Below are 24,468 nucleotides of genomic sequence, written 5' to 3' on the forward strand. Positions count from 1 at the left end.
TTTCAGATATCCGAGAAGGTCAGGGAGCTCACACACGTGGACCTGCCCATTATAAATGGGACAATTCCAGCAGTTATAAAAGACAGTAACATCCTTGATTTGTAGGCCAAAAAAAGAAGAATGGGGAATAGCAAAACGGGCTTATACCACCAAAAAGAAGAACAAGGGGAGACAGTAAAACCTGCTTATAATTCCATAGTATATGGTGTAGGAAATACACACAGTGCCTCAATGTTTAATACCACCTATGGCCTGCAGCACCAATGGTGCCATCCAGAGGGATTGCCAGTACAACATGGCTTCAGACCTACCATGTGTAGTCTGATTGCAGCAGCCTAACACCTGCTGTCAAACCGGTCATAATAACAAAATGACCCCTTTGACAGGCGGAAAACCATGCTTTTAAATATTAATAAGTCAGCCCTAAGTACACCTTGTGGCCCACAAGTTAGAGATCCTGGTATTTAAAAATGGAGCATGTGCACAATTAAAGCTGGCATCTCCTCCAGAGACTAGACCCCAAAGGAGAAGTTGCTTACCTTCGTTAACACTCTAGTAGCGAATTCTCTATCTAACCACATATCCTAAATACCTCCAGGCACCAGACTGAATCAGGAAGAATTAAAAAAGCAAGTCAAAAACTATGAATGTGTAGGCCTCACCTATGTCCTTTTCAAGTTGATGGAGATCTTGTACCTAGGGTTCAACACCTCATTAGGGTCAAGCACTTGTTGGCAAGAGGGGCTAATGAGGTGAGGCAGGCCCATTCATAATTAACTGCAAGGAGAAACGTGAAGCAGAAAAAGCCTTTATTCCCAAGGGTCACATTAGCCAGGCTGACGCCAAAATCCAGAGGGCGGAAGCTGCCTCCAGAATTGGTTTGGAGTGGACATAGGGGAGGAGAATGCTCATTTCCCTGGGGGCACACTCTATGCAGACACAAGAGCTGTCCAGCACGGAGGTAGAGTTCCCCCACCTTGCATTTTAGGCATGAGATGCAATGTGAGATAAGTGTGCAAAAGGCAAACAGGAAAACAGGAGCTGTTCAAAAGGTCTGAATTGCTAGTGCCAACCATAAAAGTGGCATCCCAAGGCACCCTCCTCAGAACACTTTCAGGATCTGTGGAAGATTAGAGGAGCACTGGACCTGCTGTCTGTGACGTGAGATGAGACCTGAATGATTGAACCCAGTCCCTCTTGTACCCAGGATACATACTTTGACTTGAAGGGTCATTTGGCTAACTTCCTTTGTGGGTATGGAGACACCACACGTTCCAACAGGCCTTTTTCCTGAAGTGACCAGTTGACCAGTATCAACGGGAACTAGACTGGACCTTTCTGATGCCCTGTGCTGGAGAGACTCCTTAGCCCTAATTGCTGTTCCTGAGGTCCTGGGAGCCCGAGAGGTGACTTATATGAGTCTGAAAAGGTGATTCTTAGATCATTTTTAGACTTGCAAGACCTTCAAAGACATTGGAGTGACTTTGCAACAGAGGTGTCATATTTTACTACAATTTCAGGAGTGCCCCACTGAAGGATTTTGAGCCCCATTAAAAAAAGCAAAGTCATAAGGTAAAATCTTTGAATGGGATAAACCAGTTTGCTGTATTTGAGCTGCGCTCCATCATGGTTGGGCTGAAATTGAGCCTAAGTCCCAGTCTACTACTTCCATTGACTATCACTGATGCTTTGTATCTTTTGGCAATATTTTTAACTAAAACTGTAAAAATTCATACGTCCAGTCCCCCTCACTATATTTGAGTTGTTTATAATTCCATAGTATATGGTGTAGGAAATACACACAGTGCCTCAATGTTTAATGTGCTGTTTTTTTCGAAATCGGTTTGGGATTTTTAGTGTTTGGTGTTTTGACTTTATAACTGTTTTGATGTTGCCTAATAATTTACGCTAGGGTTTGAGCTCAGGTTAATTTAGTGACTTAGGAGTTCACACTAACAAGATAGGGACATTATTCTTTTAGGTGAGCAATGACCCATCCCATATAATAATTCACTTTCTTAAGTGTACTGCATATTCTTGCTAGTGTATGCCATATGGCACAGAGAAAAGAAGTTGCCAAGTGGCAATCAGTATTACAGACTATGCCAGTGTGTGGGTAGCCTTTTTATGAGGTTAGCTATCATTACTCTGTAAGTTGCTATTTAGTCTAGTATTCGATATACTACTCTTGAACAGGATGCCACACAGTATCCAAACAGAGAAGAAGAGTGTCAAGGGACCTACACCCTTTACAGTGGCACAGCTAACTGTAACTTTAGCCTCCAGCTCTACAGTTACTGCCTAGACAGTCCAGATAATAGAACACCTGCTTCTCTGTAGATTACAACAGACGTATATGTATGTCTCCAAAGCGTTGAGGGGGTGGCTATGTTCGGAACACAATGATCCCCAGCATCTTATGTACGTATTTACCCTTTTATTGTTAAGCGCTGTTGAGGCTATTTCAGGCATCTGAGCTCTGCACACTAATGGTGTCATCTTATATCATTCAATATCTTCTCATTCATTCACTTAGTCTTTATTCGATTTGAACAATCATAAAAAACACATAAAATACAGTATTAAAAATTCAAAAATGACTTTTAAAACAATCACATAATAAAATTCATAAAAGGTCCCATAAAAACATATCAAGTTAAAAGGCTAAAAATACACAGGGTTGGAACAGGACCACAATCTCATGTGCAAGTTAATAAATACAAACTATTAAGCCATATCCAATAACATCAGTTACATAATGCCTGCAACCTGTTCCTTCTAAGGACCCACATCCAGCTCCAAAATTTAGCCATAGCAATAACTACGACCTCACTTGTATCAGTTCTCAAGATACGAAAGACAGTTTGGCAAGATCTTGTTCCTATTTTAGCACAGACTGGCTTGAGCCATTTATGGCGAGGACCCTTATATACAGGACATACAAACAGAACATGCAATAAAGTCTCTTCCATGCAGGGGCAACAGTAACATTTTGAGTCTTGTACCGTCCCCCACTTACTTGAAAAAGATTTTAAGGGGAGAGTGCCCACTCTAAATTGATGATAGAGCTTCCTATCACCGGAACTCATTATGATGTCCCAGTAGGCTTCCAACCTGTAATCAATTTTATGTTCCAGAAAGAGACCTGTTAGTGAAGTAGCATTCACCTGGGAAATACATTTCAAATTGACCATGTCCTTATACATATCAAAGATGCGCAAATCAAATTACACTACACACCTGCTCCATGTCATATCTCCTGGCTTGAATACTGATCAAGGCAGAGGCTAAGACGCATATATAAGGGAGAAGTACTTCTTCCCAGGCTATGCCTAGGGTTCTGCTGCATTATGCAGCATCTTGGGCATACCCAGAGTATAGCTGCGGGGAATTTACCTTTCAATTGATGTATGTATGTGTACCTACAGAGAGATTTACAAGAGCACAGCAGCGCTTTATTTATTTATTTTGAAGCTTGTAAATTGCCCGAATCACCCCCTTTAAGGGTATGTCGGTGCTGCAGGAGTGCTTAGAGAGGCAGGGAAGAAAATCAAAAAAGTGTGGATTTCAAGTGCTTACGGAATCGGGATTAATTGACACAATTTCGGAGGGGCTGGGAAGTGAATTCTGCAGGGAAGGGGCCAGATGAGAAAAATAATTTTCTCCCTATGCGGGATTTCTTTGTGCGGGGCACCAAAAGGAGTGATTTAGAACTAGATAATAGAGTTCTAGAAGGGAGGTAGCGTATGAGTCTATTTGCTAGATAGCCAGGGCCATTACCAGGAATTGCCTCATGCACTAGGCAGCAGATCTTGTATTAAATTCGCTGGCGGATGGGTAGCCAGTACAAACTTTGGAGGAGAGGCAAAGAGTGGTCCTAGCAGGAGAGTTGGAGACTAAGCGGGCTGCAGTGTTTTGGACCACTTGAAGTCTTTCAGAGAAGACTCATTGGCTTAAAACAGTGGGGCATTACAATAGTCTAAACAACTAATTACCAGCACCTGAAGGAGAGTTTTCCGGACAGTCACTGTGGTCATAACTTGATCATTCTTCGTTAATTTCTGGTCTATATGAACTCCTAGGTTTTTTGCCACTGTTTTGGGACTGGGGTATCACCCGAATCGGCGGGCCACCAATCAGGTGACCAGAGATGGGGTGCTTCTCCAAATGCAGCATAATCTCTTTTTTGTTGTTATTTAGTTGGAGAAAATGATTCCGCATCCAGGCTGAAATAGCTGTCATGCCTTCGCTAAAGGTTGATTGGGAGTTGGGAGAATTTTTATCAAACATCATTAGAAGCTGGGTGTCATCAGCGTATGATATAGGGACGAAACCCAGGTCTCTCAGTAGGTTTGCCAGGGGAGCCACATAAATGTTAAATAATGTGGGACTGAGGTACGATCCCTGAGGCACCCCTTTGGTTAGCTCCGATGTTTGGGAGCGGAAGGTGCCAAGATTGATGGTTTGGGTGCGGTGGGTTAAAAAGCTGGCTAACCACTGGAAAGCAGAGACCCGAACTCCAATATTGCTTAGTCTATTGAGTAGGAAAGAATGGGATATTGTGTCAAACGCTGCTGACAGATCCAGCAGCACCAATAGTGCTGCTTGCCCATTAACCAATGAGTGCCTAAGGTTGTCCGTGACTGTAATCAGGGTTGACTCCGTACTGAATTTGGGTCAGAACCCGGACTGAGAGGGCTCCACACAGCCCGTTAACTCAGTGTACTCTGAGAGATACTTGTTGATGTTTCTCTAAAAGTTTACACGGATATGGTAGCAGGGAGATGGGGAGGTAGTTGGACATATCCTGAGGGGCGTTAGGTTTTTTCTAAATGGGGATAACCTGGGCAGCCTTCCACTCAAAAGGAAGAGAACCCTTTTCCAAGGAAAAATTGAGAATGGAGCAAATAGTGGGTGCCAACTGTTTATAGAGAGGGGCTGATATTTTAGCAGGTAGAATATCCTGGGGAGAGCCTGATTTGATGGTTTTCATAAGAGACTCCACCATGTCTATAGAGAGTGGGGGAAAGCAGTTCAGGGAGTGTGTAGTGTGAGAGAGGGCTGTGAGGGGAATAGAGGTGTTGTTGGGAGCATCCCTGTCCTTGATAATTCTGTTGTAAATGCTCTCAATTTTCTGAATAAAATGGTTAGCTAGATTGTCACAAAGTTCTTGTGAAGGTGTTACCTCACTGTGACAGGCTTTGGGATTAGTAAAAGAATGGAGGATACGAAAGAGTTCCTTGGAGGATTTACCGGCCTGATTGAGTTGTGATTCGATATGTCTTTTGTGTGCTTTCTTTAGATTTTTGTGGTATATGGCGACAGATCTTGCGTAGGTTATTTTGTCATTAGCAGTGTGGGAACGACACCAGCATCTTTCCAGTTTTTTGCATAGGCTTTTTTCCTTACGCAAATTGGGGGAAAACCATGCCGCCTGCTTTTGCCCGGTCTTGGTTGGATGGGGTTTTAGCGGGGCCAACTGTTCTAGGGTGGTTCAGACTATGTTGTTGTACCTGGCCAGACCATCATCTATGACATATACAATAACAGTACATTTCCTGGTGCTTAAAAGGCAAGCACAGTGGTTATTTATCGTGTTAGACTTCTACCTAAACAAAAAGGTTACAGTTCATGAATATTATTAATATATGCACAGTGGATACAGCACTTATTTTATTGCACATTAGGTTACAGTTCTTGTTGCTTTTAGGGTGAGCACAGCGGTTACTGTGCTTGCTTGATTGCTAGCTAAGCAGAAATGTTGCAGTTCTTGATGCGTAGAAGGTAAGCACAGTGGTCATGGTAATCGATAAATTGCTAGCCTAGGCCAAAAGGCTACCATTCTTGATGGTTATAAGGCGAGGACAGTGGTTACTCTGCTCGGCAGATTTCTAGTCTAGGCAAAAGAGTTATAATTCTTGATGCTTGCTTATAAGTAAGGACAGTGATTGTTGTGCTTGCTAGATTGCTAGCCTGGACAGAAAGGTTAAAGTTCTTGATCCTTGTAAGGTAAGAACAGCGGTTACTGTGTTTGCTAGATTGATAACTGGGCAGAAAGGTTGTAGTTCTTGATCCTTATAAGTTAAGAACAGTAACTACTGTGCTTGCTAATTTTCTAACAGCGTGGAAAGGTCACAGATTGTTATGCTCATTAGGCATGGACAGTGGTTACTGTGCTTTTTAGATGGTTAACTTAGGCAGAAAGATTGTAGTTCTTGATGCCTGTTCGGTAAAAATGGAACAGTTGCAGTTCTTTGTGGTCACACATATAGAGAAAATACACCACAGACACAACTGAGGCTGGACACTCAAACTGCTACATTTCACAATGAAGGTGGTTGACCCTGGTAAATGTAAAGTTAGTTGGGTTACAATGAGATTGCCATGCCCTTTGTGAGAAATACTTTGTGAAATTCTCTCTGGTCTTGAATATGATCGTTGCCTCTCCTGGGAAACAGTCAAGTGTATCAGGAAAGGCACAGAGTGGTTATATCAGCGAGGGTCTGTTCTGAGATCTGTTGCCTGGAGGGGGCGCAAGTCTGTTCCTTCGGTGTCTTCCTTCAAAGATGTTCCCCTAATGTGGTCTGGGCAGGATTAGTGGCTCATAGATTGCATGATGGTCGTTCATGTGCTCAACATTTTTTTTTGCTGTATAGGAGTCTGAATTCTTTTGCTAAGGTTTTGATTAGATGGCCATAATGCGATAATACATCTGAAATGAATCCTAGGAAAATGGCAGTGGACAGAGCAATGGCTACTAGCAACTTGTTTTTGAGGGAGATTCATTTAAGAGTGCGGTCAGATATTCAGTTTGCTGTGGTCATGAGAAATTGGCTGAGTTGGCAGTGATTCTTTTTTTGTGAGGATTTTCTGACACTTTTGCGAGTCATTCACACAAAGTAGACTGCGATACCCAGGCTGCCAATCATGCATACAAAAAGGAGTGTGTCATGGTACGAAGCATCAAGGTCCTCCAATGGAACAGACACAGGTGAGGACTTTGTGATGGTTCATTTGACCAGTTTGGAGCACTGATGCACAATGTTTCTTACTGATCAAGCTCTGTGCTAACCAAAGCGAATGCCAATACCAAATATGATATCACATTCTTTTTCGAATGCAGAGTAACATGAAGTTCTATACTTTGTGTATGACTGGTGATCCACGATACAGTGCGAAAAATATTTAGGGTGAAAGGACAGTACAAAAGTACTATTTCTAGGCTGTAGCAGCTGGCTGACAGGCAAATAAACCTTATGGGTAAGTGGCAATCTGAGCCAACTGAATAAAGAAACAATGAGATATGACATGTTTAATGCAAAGGATTCACTATCTGCATGGTCTGGAATGCTTTCACCACTGAGGACTGTAGCCGTAGAAAGAACCCTGATAGATTACCAGACTGTTTAGAAAAAAGATATTTTTTTTCCTAAACCATTTGCAGCACTAATTATTAAAACAACCTGATAGAATATAAATTTACCACCAGACAGCATTTCATATTTACAATTACAATCATGAAATAAAAAAACAGTTATAAAAAGCACTGAAACCAAAAGGTCCAGCTTTAATGTGTCAACGCCTGTAAACATATGCATTGAAACCAAAAGGTCCAGCTTTAATGTGTCAACGCCTGTAAACATAGGCATTGAAACCAAAAGGTCCAGCTTTAATGTGTCAACGCCTGTAAACATAGGCATTCACTAATGCTCTTTACATGTGTTGAATGCCCAAATGTTGTTTAACACTTTTATGCTTCTCCCAGATGACCCCGCCAATCCTGGAAAAAAGTAGCAAAGAATATTTGCCTTCTAAATTCAATGCAGAAAGGGATAAATAATTCAAGGCAACAAGCATTATAATTGATTGTACTTTCTAGGTGTAAAATAGTCCCTTTTCCATTCCAGTTGATGCACTACCTGGATGGCAGAATGATACATTAAACAGACAACAGTATGAGGTGGGCAGGTGAAACTCCTCAGCACACTGCAGAAGTCTGATCAATGTATATTTAAAAAAAGCTGGTAGCAACCGATCGACCTAAAAGCATTTCCAAAGATTGCAAGTCAGAACAAAAACATAACATTCAGATTATCATACACTATCACCACTTGTGGCATATAGATGCATTAGCAATAGTAATGGGGTGCTATCGGTTAGTCAATGAGTTAAAACTGCTTACTAATTACTCGTGTTCGTGGATATTGCAAAATAGGAGCACACATTTTAACTTATATCTCTTTGAAGCGGGCAGGTGCGAATAAATCATCATGTTACAATTTGTATTATCACTTAATGCACATCATAATGCTTGGATGAGTGACACGTATCTTACTTTTTATTTATTTTTACAAGACAGGAGGTTCATATTATGCAGTCTCTTTTTCTGCTGATTATTTAACCGGCCTTTTAAAGTACATTATTTCCACATTCATGCTTCCCTGGGCAGGAAGTAAGAAGAAATACTCTAAGCACCATAAATAGGGCAATCCATAACCCACATCATGTTTTCTTGCTGTCTGAGTTAAGTACATGCCGGACCTGTTTTGCTGTGAGTTTGCGCGCTTTGGTCTTTTGCCTGCTGTAATTTTGTTTAGACTGCATTTGCAGTTATGCATTCATTTTCAGGCAATCCTATTGTCTCTATTTATTTAAATAATGTTTCCATGTCTTCTAGGCTGAGTGCAGTGAGTAACTGAATGTGTGTGTAGTAATTGACATTTTGTTTGTTCAAGCATTCGACAGCTAAGCGATTTATGAAATATGGTTGCATACCAATGCCTCTTTCAACCGATGTCAGCACTCGTTTATAGTGAAATCTGCTTTTGAAAAAGATTGAACTACGAGTAAAAATAAAAATAATATGTAAAGAGTGTTACTTGTTGTCGCCAAAATAAACAATTGCGCATGTTGCTTATTAACAAGTTACTTATCATTTGAAATTACAATTTGTGGGTGTTCTACTCCCTATGTGTGACAATATTGACATTATGAATAAGAATAAAGATTGTAACAGTGGTGATAAGGAAACAGAGGAAGATGAGGTATTCAAGAGAAACCTCTGAGATTTTTTTTTGACAATTCTGTGACCAACTCAATAAATAAAGCGGTCTCCTCCTCTTTAAATATTGTGGTAACAGATATTAGTAACTCAGTGATGACTTCAAAAACAAGTACCTTGTCTGTGCTTACAAGGGGACACAAATCATGAAAAATAAGTGTATGTTGATAATTGAAAATCCTGATGGGTCTGAGCATGATGTGGATGTTAGCAGTTCAATTCAGAAATGCACTAAGTCCCTATAGCAGGGTCCAAATATGGGTGCATATGGTGAACCATACAAGAAGCCATATGACATTTTGAATGAGCTGTACTCTGATGACTTATAAGGTAATGATGCACATTATAAAGATGATGCCACTAATACCTCTTAAGGATTAAAATTAGTTAACAAGCAACAGATGCTAATTATGAATGCGGAAGGTAATTCGATGTTTGACCTGAGTTTGTTACAACATCTGAATTCCATTGAGTATTTTCCCCCCCACTTTTTGTGGATGACTACATGAAATTCAGAATAAGGAATTCAAATGACAGAGCCATGGGGTGCAGAAGGAGGGCTGAATGCCCTAGACTAGTTACAATAGATAAAAAGCCTAGGACCTGGATGCCAAAATTGTCACTTTTTTGAGTGGAGTGGTTAGGTATCCAAGAAGGAGTTTGGAAGGAGCCTCCTCATCATGCCAGGAGAAGATATTCGACACCTTGGCTATATTAACAAGAATGCTGTGCGTGACTGAGCAGGAAAAGAACACCTGTGAACCTCTGGACTTAAGAGGTGGTATCCAGGTGGGCCCAAAGGGCTTTTTGGGGAATGCCAATGCTGGCCTGTCATCCAGAAGAAGTGAAGTACTCTTACTGGGCATATATCCAAAATTGGGGACCTTTAGTAGGAGATTACTTTATTAAGGAGATTGGACGTTATGTGGAAGCTTTTGCTTCACTGGATAAAACTCACTTCTTAATGATGAGGGTGTTTGGTTGGGTGCCTCCAATAGCTGGCCGTTGCAGAGGTTGTTTCGCCAGACATAGTACCTATTTTAGATCCTACTCCAACAGCCAACAGTACAGATATACCCTGCCGATGTTCTTCCCACATAGGAGGGGAGGATGCATCAATAGAAAATGAGTGGGGCAGGAATGGAGTTCAAAATAAGAGTTCTCCCCCCACCTGCTCTTCCGAAAGTGGGGTGGCAGGTTAGCCCTTTTAGCACAAATTCAGGAGATAATTTTAAGCGATCCATGGGTGCTTCAAACAGTCTGGGGTTTCCTTATGAAATTGTATGCCATACCAGTACAGACCAGGTTTCCTACTTCAATCCAGCTCTCACAGGAGGGTTAGGTTTTCTTTTCACAGATGTCTAAGATTTGCTCCAGAAGGAGCTATAGGACAAGTTGCTTATCTTTAGAAACACCTTATCTGGTAGGGACGTGATCTATCCGCAGATTCCTTACCTTTATTTCCCAGGTGTCAGACTGGATTCAGAAGATTTTTCTTGGAGCAATACCCTTGCGTGCTGGTAGGTTGCGTCGGTCGGCTCCAAGTGATGTTGGTGTCTCCGCCGTGGTGAATTCTGCATCACCTATATAGGAGCCATCTCGGTGATGTCTGTTACTTTTTATGACTTTCCCTGCCAGGAGTGCAGAGTCATGAAGTGCACCGACATTAGTGTGTTTCTAAACAGCTAGGACTCTGAAAGGGAACAGCCCTGAGCCTAAGAACCTGTCTGCAGTGTGGGAAGGACAGTGGGTTGGTAAGGGATCTGCAGTTAGATCATGTCTCTACCAGATATGGTCTTACCGAAGTTAAGTAACTTATCCATCTGATAGAGACATCTAGTCACAGATTCCTTACCTTTGACTAGATAGCCAAGCAGTACAATCGCCGGAGGAGTGGTTATGGACAAGTTAGACCAGGACGTCCTGCAGGACAGAAGGGCCAAAAAGGCTGTCTCCTGCAGACTTAACCATCCATGCAGTAGTGCTTTGTGAACGTGAGCAGAAACACCCACGTTGCTGCATGACAAATGTTGCAATGCCATGGTAGCAGCCTTAGTTCTGGTAGAAGGAGCCCATAAGCCTTCAGAAGGCTGCTATTTGCCCAGAGCGTTGCAGATTTTTATGCAAAGTGAAACCCATTGAGAGAATGTCGGTTTCTGCACTGCACGACCCTGCTTCACTCCCACATATCCCACCAAGAGGAGGTCATCCACCTGGAACTCTTTCGTAGGGTCAGGGTAGAATGACAAGGCTCTTTTTGGGTCCAGATGGGGGAGTCGCCCCTCTTCTTTAGAGGGGTGCAGAGGAGCATAGAAAGTGGTCAGGGGGACAGATTGTCCAACGTGGAATGGTGTGACCACTTTCGTTAAGAAAGAGGCCCTAGTGTGAGGCACCAACTTGTCAAGAAAGATAGTCAGGTAAGGAGCCTTGGATGACAGAGCCTGCAATTCGCTCACCCTCCTGGCAGATGGTATTGCCACTAAAAAGGCTGTTTTGATGGTAAGCAGTTGGTAGGGGCAGTTGTGCAAGGATTCAAACAAAGCACACATCAGGAAAGTGAGAACCAAATTAAGGTCCCACTGAGGCATGTTAAAAGGGCAAGTGGAAACATATTTACAACGCCCTTAAGAAATGTATTTACAATAGAGATTACAAAATCTATTACAACACTCTAAATATAGAGTGTTGGTCTGGCAGCCTCAAAAAGGCAGACAGGGCCGATAGGTACCCTTTGAGAGTGCCCGAACAAAGCCCTGCTGTGCAAGAGTCAGAATAAAGAGTAAGACCTGAGAGAGGGAAGCAGTAAGAGGATCAATAAATCTTTCTGTACAATATTTTACAAATTTGTTTCACCAGCAGGCATACACGATCTTCGCCTGGCTCTCAAAATAACATTGCAAACTTCGGGAGGAAGGTCGAATGCTATCAACTGCCACCGCTCAAACTAAACACAAGAAGGCGTAGAGTTGACAGGTTCGGGTGGAGGACCCTCCCCTGTTGATGTGACAGAAGATCCTCCTGAACGGGCAGCCTGATTGGAGGATCAATGCTCATTTGGAGAAGGTTAAGATACTAGACTCCCGTGCCCAGTCTGGAGCAACAAGAATGACTTGGGCGTGGTCGTTCCAGATCTTCTTGAGCACTCTGGGCAGGAGTGGTATGGACGTAAAAGCGCTAATGAGGCCTGAGCCCCACTCGAGACGAAAAATGACTTAGAGCAAGAGCCACCTTGGAAACCCCAGGGTGCAAAAATGCTGACTTGGCGAGTTCTCTGCGGAGGCGAAAAGATGTAACCAAGGCCCTCCCCACGCTGAATCAGGCCTTGTGCCACCTCCGAATGGAGACACCATTTATGATCCGCTGGGCATCGACGGCTGAGTTTGTCCACCCTGGCGTTCAGAGAATCTGACAGGTGTTGAACAATCAGAAATATGCCCTGCTGTTACAGCCATGTCGAGAGACCCGGGCCTCTTGACGTGGGGTCCATGACCCCACCCCGCCATGTCTGTTGCAGTACCACATGGCGGTAGTGTTGTCCTTGAACACTTGAACCAGTTTTCTCTTTATGGAAGGAGGAAAGACTTTGAATGCCAAACTAATCGCTCGGAGCTCCAGCAAGTTGATGTGGAGTCCAGATTCCGCCAGAGACCAGAGTTCTCTAATCTCCACCTATCCCAAATGGCCGCCCCATGCCAGGAGTGATGGATTGGTGGGGGGAGGGAAAGGGATCTGCCCCTGACCTCGTAACGGTTGGTGAGCCATCCCTGCAGGTCCTGTGCGGGTCCCTCCATGATCTGAACCATGTTGGAGAAATTCCACTGATACTGCGCCCACTGGAACTTCAGGTCCCATTGCAGAGCCAGCATATGCCATCTGACAAGAGTCAACAGCAGGATGTAGGAGGCCATGATGTCCAGCAGCCTCCGGGTTATTCTCATCGAAGTGCCGGATAGAGACTGAAATATCAGTATCATAGCCTGAATACACTGGCCTCGCCGTTCGGGAGGATAAGCACAAAACTGCACTGTGTCCAGAACAGCTCCAATGAAATAGAGAATCTGAGAGGGAGTCAGGTGTAAATTTGGTACGTTGATAGTGAACCCCAGTGAATGCAGGAGGTTTGCCGTAGTCTGGAGGTGGGAGATGACAGCCTGGGGTGAACTCACCTTCAACAGCCAGTCGTTGAGATAGGGGAAGACTGGCACCCCTGTTCTGCGTAGATGGGCTGTGACCACCGCCATCACCGTAGTGAAAACTTGAGGGGCGCTGGTAGGGAACATAATAAACTGAAATTGCTTGTGGCCTACCTTAAACTGCAGATAGTGCAGGTAGGACAGGAATGTGAAAATAATCATCCTGCAAGTCCAATCCAGTCTCCTGGGTCGAAGACAGACAAGACCTGAGCCAGGGTGAGTATCTTGAACTTTTCTTTTTTGAGAAAGTAGTTGAGGGCTTGGAGAACCCTCTTCTCCAAGAAAACTCTTCTCCTTTTTTGGGACTTGAAAGTAGTGGGAATAATAGCCACAGCCTACTTCTGGTGCCAGAACCTTGTCAATGGCTCCCTTGGCCAAGACTGTCATGACTTCCTTCTGTAGCAAAGTCAAGTGATCCTTCATCAACCAGTCGCAATTTGGAGGCATAGCTGGAGGGGTAGTCTCTAAGGGGACTATCTGAAGAACACACGTGTCCGACATGATGTTTTGCCAGTGGTGGAGATGATGGCTGATCCTGCCACCAACTGGGCGCTTGTGATCTTGAAGGGCCAGTCTAGGAGGGTTTGGGTTGAGGGGGCAGGTGGACTAACCTAACTTCTAGTCGCCCGACCCATGGGGTCGGAACGAGCTGCGCCAACGGCCGCGCAGAAGTTGCTGATCTTGCTTAGCCTTGTGGCTGGGGTATGGCTGGCACGGCTGACAGCCCCTTCCATAGCCATGAAAGGGGGGAAAAGTAGACGGGTGACATGTGGCCACTGAGAGGCCCAAGGACTTGGCCGTTGCCCGCGAGTCCTTAAAGCGGTTTAGGGCCATGTCTGCTTTGTCTCTGAAGAGACAGGTGCCATCAAAGGGCATGTTCATGAGGGAAGCCTGGACATTCCCAGAAAAGCCAGAAGTTCGCAGACAGGCATGGCGTCTAACAACCACCGTTTATAACATCACTCTGCCCAGCTACTCGGTCATGTCGAGCCCACAACGAATGGCTTTGCAGCATCTCTCTAGTCTGATCCCGGTTGGGAGAAGATGGCTCTGGCCTCCTTTGAGACCTGTGGCAGCACTTGTGCAAGCGTTTCCCACAGGGAGTAGGAATAACGGTTAATAGGCATGCAGTGTTCACTGACCGCAATGTAAGGCTGGAGGAAAAAAAGATTTTCTTACCCCATCTATCCAGCCTCTTGGATTCCATGCCCAGGGGTGCGGGAAGGAACACACCTTTTGAGGTAGAGGCTTGACTACCAAGCTCTCGGGGGTAGGGTAGTTGGTGATGAAATTTGGGTGGTGGCGGCAGTGATTTTTCTATTCATAGGAGCCCCTGTGCTGGGCTTGGACCAGGTTCCCTTAAGGACATCAGTCAAGGCCTAATTAAATGGAAGGAGGAGTTCCGAGGAGGAGACAATCTGCTGCAAGACCTCAGGCAAGATGTTCATCTTGAATACCACCGAAGTGAGATGAAGGTCCAGGACCTCAGCTGCTCTTCTCACCACCATAGCATATGAAGCCCACTCCTCCGTAGCCACGGTAGGGGGAGAAAGCAGGCCAGTAAATCAATCAATCAAAGACATTTGTAGAGCGCACTACTTACCCGGAGGGTCTCAAGGCGCTTGGGTGGGGGTGGGGGGGGTGCTGCTACTGCTCGAACAACCAGGTCTTGAGCTTCTTCCTGAAGGAGAGGTGGTCTTGGGTCAGGCGCAGGTCGGGAGGGAGGGAGTTCCAGGTCTTGGCGGCCAGGTAGGAGAAGGACCTTTCTCCTGTTGTCGCTCTTCGGATGCGGGGGACGGCAGCGAGGGCGTGCAGGTCTCTCAGATGTCCGGAGATGTGGCTGCGTCGGGGGATGTCGAGGATGAGTCTGGCTGAGGCGTTCTGGATCCGCTGGAGTCTCTTCTGGAGTTTTGGCGGTGGTTCCGGCGTAGAGGGCGTTGCCGTAGTCCAGTCGGCTGGTGACGAGGGCCTGGGTGACCGTCTTCCTGGTCTCGGTGGGGATCCACCGGAAGATCTCCCGTAGCATGCGCAGGATGTTAAAACAGGACGCGGAGACGGCGTTGACTTGTCTGGTCATGGAGAGGGAGGAGTCCAGGATGAAGCCCAGGTTGCGTGCGTGGTCTGTCGGTTTGGGTGCGGTGCCCAGGGCGGGGGGCCACCAGGAGTCGTCCCAGGCGGAGGGCGAGGAGCCCAGGATGAGGACTTCCGTCTTGTCTGAGTTCAGTTTCAGGCGGCTGGTCGTCATCCACTCGGCTACGTCTTTCATCCCTTCGTGAAGGTCGGTTCTGGCGGCGGCGGGTCGTTGGTCAGGGAGAGGATCAGCTGGGTGTCGTCAGCGTAGGAGATGATGTTGAGGTTGTGTTGGCGTGCGATGGCCGCGAGGGGGCTCATGTAGACGTTGAAGAGGGTGGGGCTCAGCGAGGATCCTTGAGGGACGCCGCAGATGACTTCGGTGGCCTCTGACTTGTACGGTGGTAGACGGACTCTCTGTGTTCTTCCGTCGAGGAAGGAGATGATCCATTCCAGTGCATTCTCCTGGATTCCGACGTTGCTGAGGCGCTGCACTAGGGTGCGGTGGCAGACAGTGTTGAATGCCGCAGAGAGGTCTAGGAGGATGAGGGCCGCTGTTTCTCCGTTGTCCATCAGGGCTCGGATGTCATCGGTGGCAGCGATGAGGGCGGTCTCGGTGCTGTGGTTGGCTCGGAAGCCAGACTGTGAGGGGTCGAGGGATCCATTTGTCTCGAGGAAGGCGGCCAGCGGTTTGTTGACGGTCTTCTCGATGACTTTGGCTGGAAACGGGAGGAGCGAGATGGGGCGGTAATTCTTGAGTTCGGTGGGGTCCGCTGTAGGTTTCTTGAGTAGGGCGCTGAGTTCGGCGTGCTTCCAGCTCTCCGGGAAGGTGGCGGTGTCGAAGGAGGTGTTGATGATGTCCCGCAGATGGGGTGCGATGACAGCGTCGGCCTTGTTGAAGAAGTGGTGAGGGCAGGGGTCGGTTGGCGATCCGGAGTGGATGGAGTTTATCATGCGGACGGTGTCTTCGGTGCTGATCGGAGTCCAGGCGCGGAGGGTGGTGGTGGGGGGGTAGTGGTTCGGTCGTGGCGTGCGTCGGTTGAGTGCTGAAGCTGTTGTGTATGTCCGCGATCTTGTTGTGGAAGTAGGAGGCGAGGGAGTTGCAGAGGTCTTGCGATGGGGTGATGTCGTTGTTTCCGGCGTTGGGGTTGGAGAGCTCTTTCACGATGTTGAAGAGTTCCTTGCAGTTGTGTGCGTTGTTGTCCAGCCGGTCCTTGAATGCAGTTTTCTTGATGGCGCGGATCAGTTGGTGGTGCTTCCGGGTAGCAAGCTTGAGGGTGGTCATGTTGTCCGGTGTTGGTTCCCTTCTCCAGGCTTTCTCGAGGGCTCGGCAGTTCTTCTTGGAGCTCTTGAGTTCGTCGGTGAACCATGGGGCCTTCTTGCTGCCGGGTCTGCTGGGCGGGGTCCTCAGTGGGGCGAGTTCGTCAGCGCAGTTGCTGATCCACTTCGTGAGGTTGTCGGCGGCCTGGCTGGGGTTTGCTGAGCTGGCGGGAGGGTGCTGGCTCAGGGAAGCGGCGAGCTGGTCGGCTGTGATCTTGTTCCAGCTTCTTCGAGCAACCTGTTGCTGGTGGTGGTGGATCGTCGTTCTTTTGAAGGTGAAGTGGACGCAGCTGTGGTCCGTCCAGTGGAGTCCGGTGGCGTGGCTGAAGGCGATGTCTTTGCTGGATGAGAAGACGGCGTTGAGTGTGTGTCCGGCGAGGTGGGTGGGGGTGGACACCAGCTGCTTGAGACCGAGGTTGGAGAGGTTGTCGAGCAGGGTGATGGTGATGCGGTCGTTGTTGTTCTCCAGGTGGAAGTTGTTGTCCCCCAGGAGGATGCAGTCAGCGGAGGGGAGGGCATGCGGGCTGATGAAGTCGGCGATGTCCTCGCTGAATTGTGTGCGTGGTCCCGGGGGTCGGTAGATCAGGGTGCCTCTGAGGGTGGTTTTGGGGTCCGTGTGGATCTGGAAGTGCAGGTGTTCGGCGGTTGTCAGGGTGTCGTCGGCGTTGGTCTTGATGCGGATGGTGTCCCTGTAGATGATGGCGATGCCTCCTCCAGTCTGGTTGTCGCGGTCTCTTCGGGTGATCTTGTAGCCCTCTGGGATGGCGATGGCGGGCGCTGAGGAGTCGTTCATCCAGGTTTCCGTGAGGAAGGCAACGTCAGGGGCTGTGGTGTCGAGGAGGTTCCCGAGTTCGATGGTGTTGAGGAGGATGCACTTCAGGTGGTTGCTGCTGGTGTTCGGCTTGGCGGGTGATGGTGCGGGACAGGTCCGGATGCAGGTGAACTTGCAGGCGTGGCAGCTGAAGGGTCCGTGGGTTCGTCTCGGGGTGGCTCGGTAGCATCCCCGGATTCGGCCGGTGTTGAGTGCGTTGAGGGTGGCGGCGTCGTAGGTCCGGCGGGTGAGCTGGTGTCTGCGGGGCCCAGGGGTCCTGGCACTGGGCGCGGTCCATGCGCAGACGGGCGTACCTTTGGCGCGCCTTCGGCGCACAATCGGTGCTCCCGCTGCGCGTCAACGCTGCGCGTGCGCACGGTCGCCATTTATGGCGAAGTGCAAGGAGGGGGAGCAGCTGGGAGCGGGTAGGTTACAGAAAAAGGGGGCGTGTCCACACTCCCGGCGGCGGCGGGAAGCGGGGAGCGGGGCGGGTGGGCGCAGGGGGCAGTGCACAGGGGGACAATAATATGGGCAGAGGAACAAGCTGGGAAAGAGAGATAGTACAGTTGGGATACAATACAAAACAAAGACACTATCAGACAACAGCAGGGAAAATCGGCAATCGACGAGCGAGGCAGGGGCGTGGCCAGGGGAAGGAAGGCTCAGCGAGGCTGAGATGAGCGTCAGGCGGGGGCACACGCAACAGCTGGTGGCCGTGCGGCGCGGGGGTGTCCTAAGGATAGGTCAGAATCTAGAGAGGTGCCCAGTCCACTGGCCTCACCCAATTCATCATACTAGTCCATTTTGTGTTCAGGCTCGTCTTCTAAAGGGTCCACCAACCCCTCCCGATCTTCTGCCATACCTATCCCTTCAAAATAATTCTGAGGAATTGACCTAGGACTTAAGGGTGCTGTCGGAGCCACAATCAGCGCTGGTAGGTGCCGATCCAGCTCCAGGTTGTCGGAGGTAACAATGGGCCTCGCGCAGCCAGTGGGCGTCGCGAGCACTGGGAGTCTCAATCTCGGGGCCAGCGCTGGAGAAGGCATCAGTGGCATGAATAGCGTTGGTGCGGATCCATTGCGTGTCATCGACGCTGGGTCGGAGCTGCCTGCGTGGAACCCAATGGAGCCCTCTCTGAGCCTGAGGGGCCTGGTCAGGCCGCCCAAATATGAGGCACATAAAATTCCTTGAGTTGAGGGGGGGGGGGGTGTCCCTCCAGGGTAGACTGGGCAGCGCAGACCCAACCCAGGTGCAGGTTCAGTCGAACGAGGCCTAGAACACCAAGACTCCTCCATCACGTCAGCCGACCGATGGGGAGAAGTTGAAGCACGCTTCGACTTGTGCTTTTTGTGCTTCTTACCTGACTGACTCGAAGACTTCGAGTAGGAGGACAAAGACTTAGGGCTCCCAGGGCGGTGCCCAGACCTTTCTCTGGACTGGGACCGAGAACAAGGCCTCAGGGTCGAACAATGCAGTGCTGAGCGATGGGCAGCAAGTAGCTTTAGGGATCGCTCTCTCAAAGCTTTTGAAGTCATGGCTCGGCAGTTGAGCACAACTTTGAATCATGGTTGCGCTCCTGACACCAAAGGCACACCAGGTGTGGCTCCGTTACCGACATGGCATGGTGACAGGCACCATAAGGCTTACATTTGGGAGCCTTCTTGGACATTCTACAGACCAAAAAATAAATGCAAAAATTTGAAAAAGTCCTGTCAAAAAGTGACAGAGGGTAGCTCTCTTCACGGATCTGCGCTAACTGGTGTGGAAAGAAAAGAATTGATGTCAGCGCGCCGAGGTGGAGCCTATATAGGTGACGCGGAAGTCACAGCTATGGAGAGAACGTCATATGGAGCCAACTGACACCACCTATTGGCGCACAAGGGTATTGTTCGAAGGAAGATCTTCAGATGCAGTTTGATGCCTGGGAAATTCAAAGGTAAGGAATGTGGCCAGATGTCTCTATCAGATGAGCATTGTTTGGTACACCCCACACAGTTTGTAAGGAATACAGATTTATTTCAAAAGAACAACCATTTTTGCCCATTAATAAATCTAAAGGATCTCAACCAGTTTGTTCTCTTTGGATATTTCAAAATGGAGAACACTATTAGTCTCAGAAATATTCCCTTACCAGTGAACTGAATGCTGCAATTAGATTTGAAGGAAGCTTAGTCAAGTCCCTACCATTCTTTTTTTTCTTTTATTTTTTTTATTGAATTTGCAGATGCATTACACACATCATTAATTAACTGTAGCAGTCATAACATGTATAGAGTAAAAAAGCATTGTCATCCCTTCATCCCCTTCAGTTCTTACGGTCCCTGCCCAACCTCCGCTCCTGCAACCCCCTATTGTCTGGCTAAATGTTTCAGGTCATTCAAGTTCGGACTGGCACTTTGCTGCATGCTTTATTTATATTGTGTAATATTTCAGATCCCCTGTATTCCCCCTACCATTCTTTTTTCTTCCTCTGCCTAATGTATCACAAAACTCTTAAAACTGTCAATGGCAGCTCTCAGGTCCCAGGGACTGGGGATGGTGGTATTCTTGGACAATATATTTCAGGCCAGTAAAATAATTGCTTGCTGATACAAGTACTGACAGCCATAGAAGTGGTTCAAACATTGCATTTCATCACAAATGTAGAGAAGTAGGAATTCAAAAAGAACCGAATTTCTGGGGTTTTAATAGATTCAGATAGGGAGATTCTCTTACTTTCAGATTCAAAACTGGATGTAAACAAGAAGGAGTTCAGGATGATGTTGGCCCAACAACAAATTTAAATCCAGTGTTTAGCAAGACTGGCGGGTCTTCTTATATCTTTCATTCAACTGATCTTTCTGGGACCCTTTTACTTCAGGGTTCTCCAGCCTTTAAAGAAGGCACTCACAGAGAGGTCTTGAATATTCAGAGATGGTTCCATTCGATCTAGAGGGAAAGAAATAATAAACTGGTAGTTCAGCCACGTAGACACCTGGAAAGAACAAGCTATTCTTCCTAAGTCCCCAGATTTACTAATAAATTCAGATGCAAGTCTCTGGGTTTGGGGTGCCAGGCATGGCATCTTCTCGACTGAAGGAATTTGGTCCAAGAGGAAGTTGTCAATGCACATAAACTGCTTAGAGCTTCTTGCAGGCTCCTCTACGTCCGGAGCTTGGTAAAAAAACAGGATCATATGCGCAGTTCTCCCTTTCATGGTCAATCTGTCTGTGGTCAGGTATATAAACAGAGTGGAGGGGTACGAGATTTTAAGCCCTTAGGAGAATTGGTCCGGGCACTGTGGGAGTTCGGTTTCCACTAGCGGATATCACCAATGGCAGAGAATCATCCGGGACCATGCAACATGGTGGCGGACGGGTACTCAGGGAATCTGTATGACAACAGCATATGGCATCTGGATGGTCAGGTTTTCAAGACACTGAACAAGATTTGAGAACCGTTCAATATAGTCCAGCTTGCTTCCTGGTTGACAGCTCAGTTACAGAGGTATTTCTGCTGAAGACCCGGTCTGGAAGCTTTAGTGACTGACGTTATTCTTCGGGATTGGCCTGGTGAATATGACTATGCTTTTCGGTCTTTTGTCATGATACACAGGTGTGTGGCGCAGACTTACAGAGAGTTGTTGAAAGTGATCTGGAAATTACCGCTTTGGATGTCGCAGCCCTGGTACTCCTCCTTTCTAGAGCTCTTGGCAGACTGTCCAATTTATCTGCCAATCTTCTCGCAAATATTGAGCGGCCCTCATCAGATAGTGTCAAAGGACATCAACAGATCTTATAAAGTAAGAGCTGCAACACCACTGCAATCCACCTCCCAGAGCTGATAATCCAGGACTTTTGTCTCTTTATGAGTTGCTGGTTGTGGCTGTTTGATGGCTTGATGATGCTGGTTGTGGCTGTTTGCTGTTCTCGAGTCCAGTCAAGGTGTTTTTCTAATTCTGTGGTTGAAATGCTCATGTCTCATTAAATTCTTAGTAACTGAGAAATGTTTTCCGGCTTCCACGTTAAGAGGCCAGGTTCTTCTGATGACGACTGCATGCTGCAGATGATGACTGGAGAGTGCCTGTAGTTAATCGCACTCACTCATTAAGGTTTTGGCGTTTTCCCTGCTCAATCCTCTGGTGTACCTGATCATCCCACATGGCTGCCACAGAACACCCTCCACATCATACACTACAGAGCAGGGAAACCTATGGACCTAGACATTGGGCGAGAGACAAACCACTTCAAAGGACAAATGAGTTGTCAGTCTCGGCCCAAGGCCTAGATGGTTAGCGCTTCACTGAAGCTTTGTCGATCTCCTTTACCACCTTGAAGGTGAATGTCTGAGCAGGCCTGAGTGCTGTCATTTAATAATTTAAGGACTTGCATGTAGCTCACAAATGGCACATTTTCAAACACATTACCTTACTTTCGGCTAGTTTGGAGAACTTTGGGGTGTCACATAGTCACAGCAGACAATCATCACATCACCATTCAACCCCTGTGATATACTAAACAGCTTTCACCCCAACCTCTAATATATTTAAAATTTACACTGCAGAAATAAAGCGGATACTTTCCCAAAGAAGCAGCAGATGCCAGTTAAATGAAAGCACGAAGGGGTAAATGAGATTTTTCAACTACAGTTGCCCACAACAAGGTATTAAGCTGCGCCAACTTGGCCAACATTTCAGTGCATGAAAAGGCCAACTTCTCAGCGGCCTATACACTGCTCAGGCCTCACATGCACAGGGGTTGGCCTAGCTCACTTTTTTAGTTACAGCCTTACTTTCCAGCAATCTCATTTACTGTTTTGAGTGCTATCAGGTGGCAGAGGAAGCATCGGATGGCTTTTGCTGCTTTTAAGTGAAATAAAAACCAAATCTAAATAAACTGATAAGGTGAATTTGAGAACTATATTCTTAGAAATGAATAGTGGAAAGTCAATATATGGTTACGCTGCTGCCTTCAGGGTCGAGCAAGAGCTTTCCGTGTAAACAATGTGGTTCACAGCTTTCATGAATCTCTCGCTGCAAAATAAATGCATTTCTCCTTTACCTATTATATTATAGAATGGTACATTTGGAACTGGAGTGTAGGTGTAAAATGTGCCCCTTTTTCCCATCCCACTGAGGCACAGTTGAAGGTACCTGAACTAAGAGTAAATGCCAACGTCGGTACCTTAACTGACAAATAGAGACCAGAAATAGAGGCACAATTACATTTGGAGCGTTTCCAAAATGTGTCAACCTTTTAAAAAATAACCCAGTGCTGCAGAAATTCAGAGCATAAGGCGTGCATCTCCACGGGATCTGCCGCCCCCTCGTCCACAGCGGCACGCACACGTCTTCTGTTGTGCGTGCACTACCTGCTAATGTCTTGGGCTGCAACGCCAGGCACGCAGCGCAGGCTATCGATTTGTTTCTGAAGAAACGCCGAGCCCCTCGGCGGACGCCGGCTAGCTTCTTTTATGTCGGCGGCGGCGTGCCCCCTCGCGCCACCTCAGCTCTCAAGACGCCCTGCTCCGAAACAAAACCCACGTAATGCAGAGTGTGAGCGCGCGCGCCGCAAGCTGTCACTCGCTTAATGCACTTGATGATTTCTATCATAATAGCGTGGCAATTAAATGGAGGGGAGGTGTGTGCGTTGGAGGGCTGGGTAGGTGGAGGGTTTCTACATATATCCCATCTCTATAAATATTGGCTTGGGGAAATCATTTGTGAATGCAAAATTGAAGAAAAAAAAAGCCCAGGCGCCAGAGTGCTGTTCGATGCTCAGCTGTTGTTCGCCACTTCGCATTAATTTGAGGGCTGCGTTTGGACGCTCTTTTAGCGACTGCCGCTCTGATTTTTGACTCAATCTGTTCATCTTGGTTTTCTGACTCCTTTTTTTTTTTCGTCCTCTCTTTCCCGGCCCCCCCTCTACCCACCGCTTTCATCCCGCTCCTCACAGACCTCTTTGCTTTGAAAGCAATCAGCGACAGCAGGTGCCTGCGTTTCCATCGGAGAGGAGTGGGCAGCAGGCAGGCGGTGACCACAGATAATCCCCATGGCCTCGGCGGGGCTGCAGATCCTCGCCTTCCTGCTTGCCCTGCTCGGAGCCTTTGGAGCCATCGCCGCCACCTTGATGCCCAACTGGAAGGTCAACGCGGACACGGGTGCCAGCATCATCACGGCCATCACTCAGATGCAGGGGCTCTGGATGGACTGCACGTGGTTCAGCACGGGGATGTTCAGCTGCACTGTGAAGTACTCCCTCCTGGCCCTCCCTGTTTACATCCAGGTGGCGCGGACCACCATGGTCCTCTCCTGTGTCCTAGCCGCTTTTGGCCTCTTCATCTCAGCTGCTGGCATGAAGTGTACTAGGTTGGGAGGGGACCGGGAGACAAAAAGCCTAACTGCCTTTGCTGGGGGCATCTGCTTTGTCCTGGCGGGGGTCTTCGGCCTGATACCAACATCATGGTACACAAGAGAGATAATTTCCAGTTTTTTGGACCCAATGGTACCAGAGAGCAACAAGAATGAACCAGGTGGAGCGGTGTACATGGGATTTGTTTCAGCAGGGTTCCTACTTGCTGCAGGTCTGATTTTCTGCACATCATGCCTCAGGAAGCAGCAAGAAGACTGGAGATGCACCTCCAAGAAACAACCTCAACACGCCACGCAACCCCCAGAAAATGGCAATGTAGGTTACAACCTGCAGGACTATGTGTAAACACAGGGACCCGGACAAGCTGAGGACCTGTATGCTGTGGCTTTGCTTACTTTAAATATTGCTAAATATCAAAAATTATATATTGATATAACACTTTTTTATTTCAAAAACATTCATGCAAGAGATTTACTTAAATGTTGTGAAGATATATTTTTCGCTCATGCATTTGTATCTAAAGATAAATCTAGAGAGAACAAACGAACCTGCTATATATTGTCCTGCTTATTTTTCAATAAAGCTGCTATATGTAAGAGAAGCAAGGGGAAAAAGAGAACAGATGAAGGTGGGTGCCTTTAATTTAAAGTAAATATGTATGTG

General features: G+C 47.1%; 2 protein-coding genes across 2 annotated transcripts in view; one reads left to right on the forward strand and one right to left on the reverse strand.

Moving 5' to 3' along the window:
- The window catches only part of CLDN20 (claudin 20), a 58,010-nt gene extending 33,673 nt beyond the window's left edge, over nucleotides 1-24,337 (forward strand). Inside the window, exon 2 of the mRNA XM_086925390.1 lies at nucleotides 23,389-24,337. Coding sequence (XP_086781516.1) covers nucleotides 23,485-24,150 — 666 coding nt within the window. The 5' untranslated portion in view covers nucleotides 23,389-23,484 and the 3' untranslated portion in view covers nucleotides 24,151-24,337. The remainder of the gene's footprint in view (nucleotides 1-23,388) is intronic.
- The window catches only part of TFB1M (transcription factor B1, mitochondrial), a 500,646-nt gene that overhangs the window by 122,482 nt on the left and 353,696 nt on the right, over nucleotides 1-24,468 (reverse strand). The window lies entirely within an intron of this gene.

Source organism: Lissotriton vulgaris, chromosome 6, assembly GCF_964263255.1.
Source record: "Lissotriton vulgaris chromosome 6, aLisVul1.2, whole genome shotgun sequence".
Lineage (NCBI taxonomy): Eukaryota > Metazoa > Chordata > Amphibia > Caudata > Salamandridae > Lissotriton > Lissotriton vulgaris.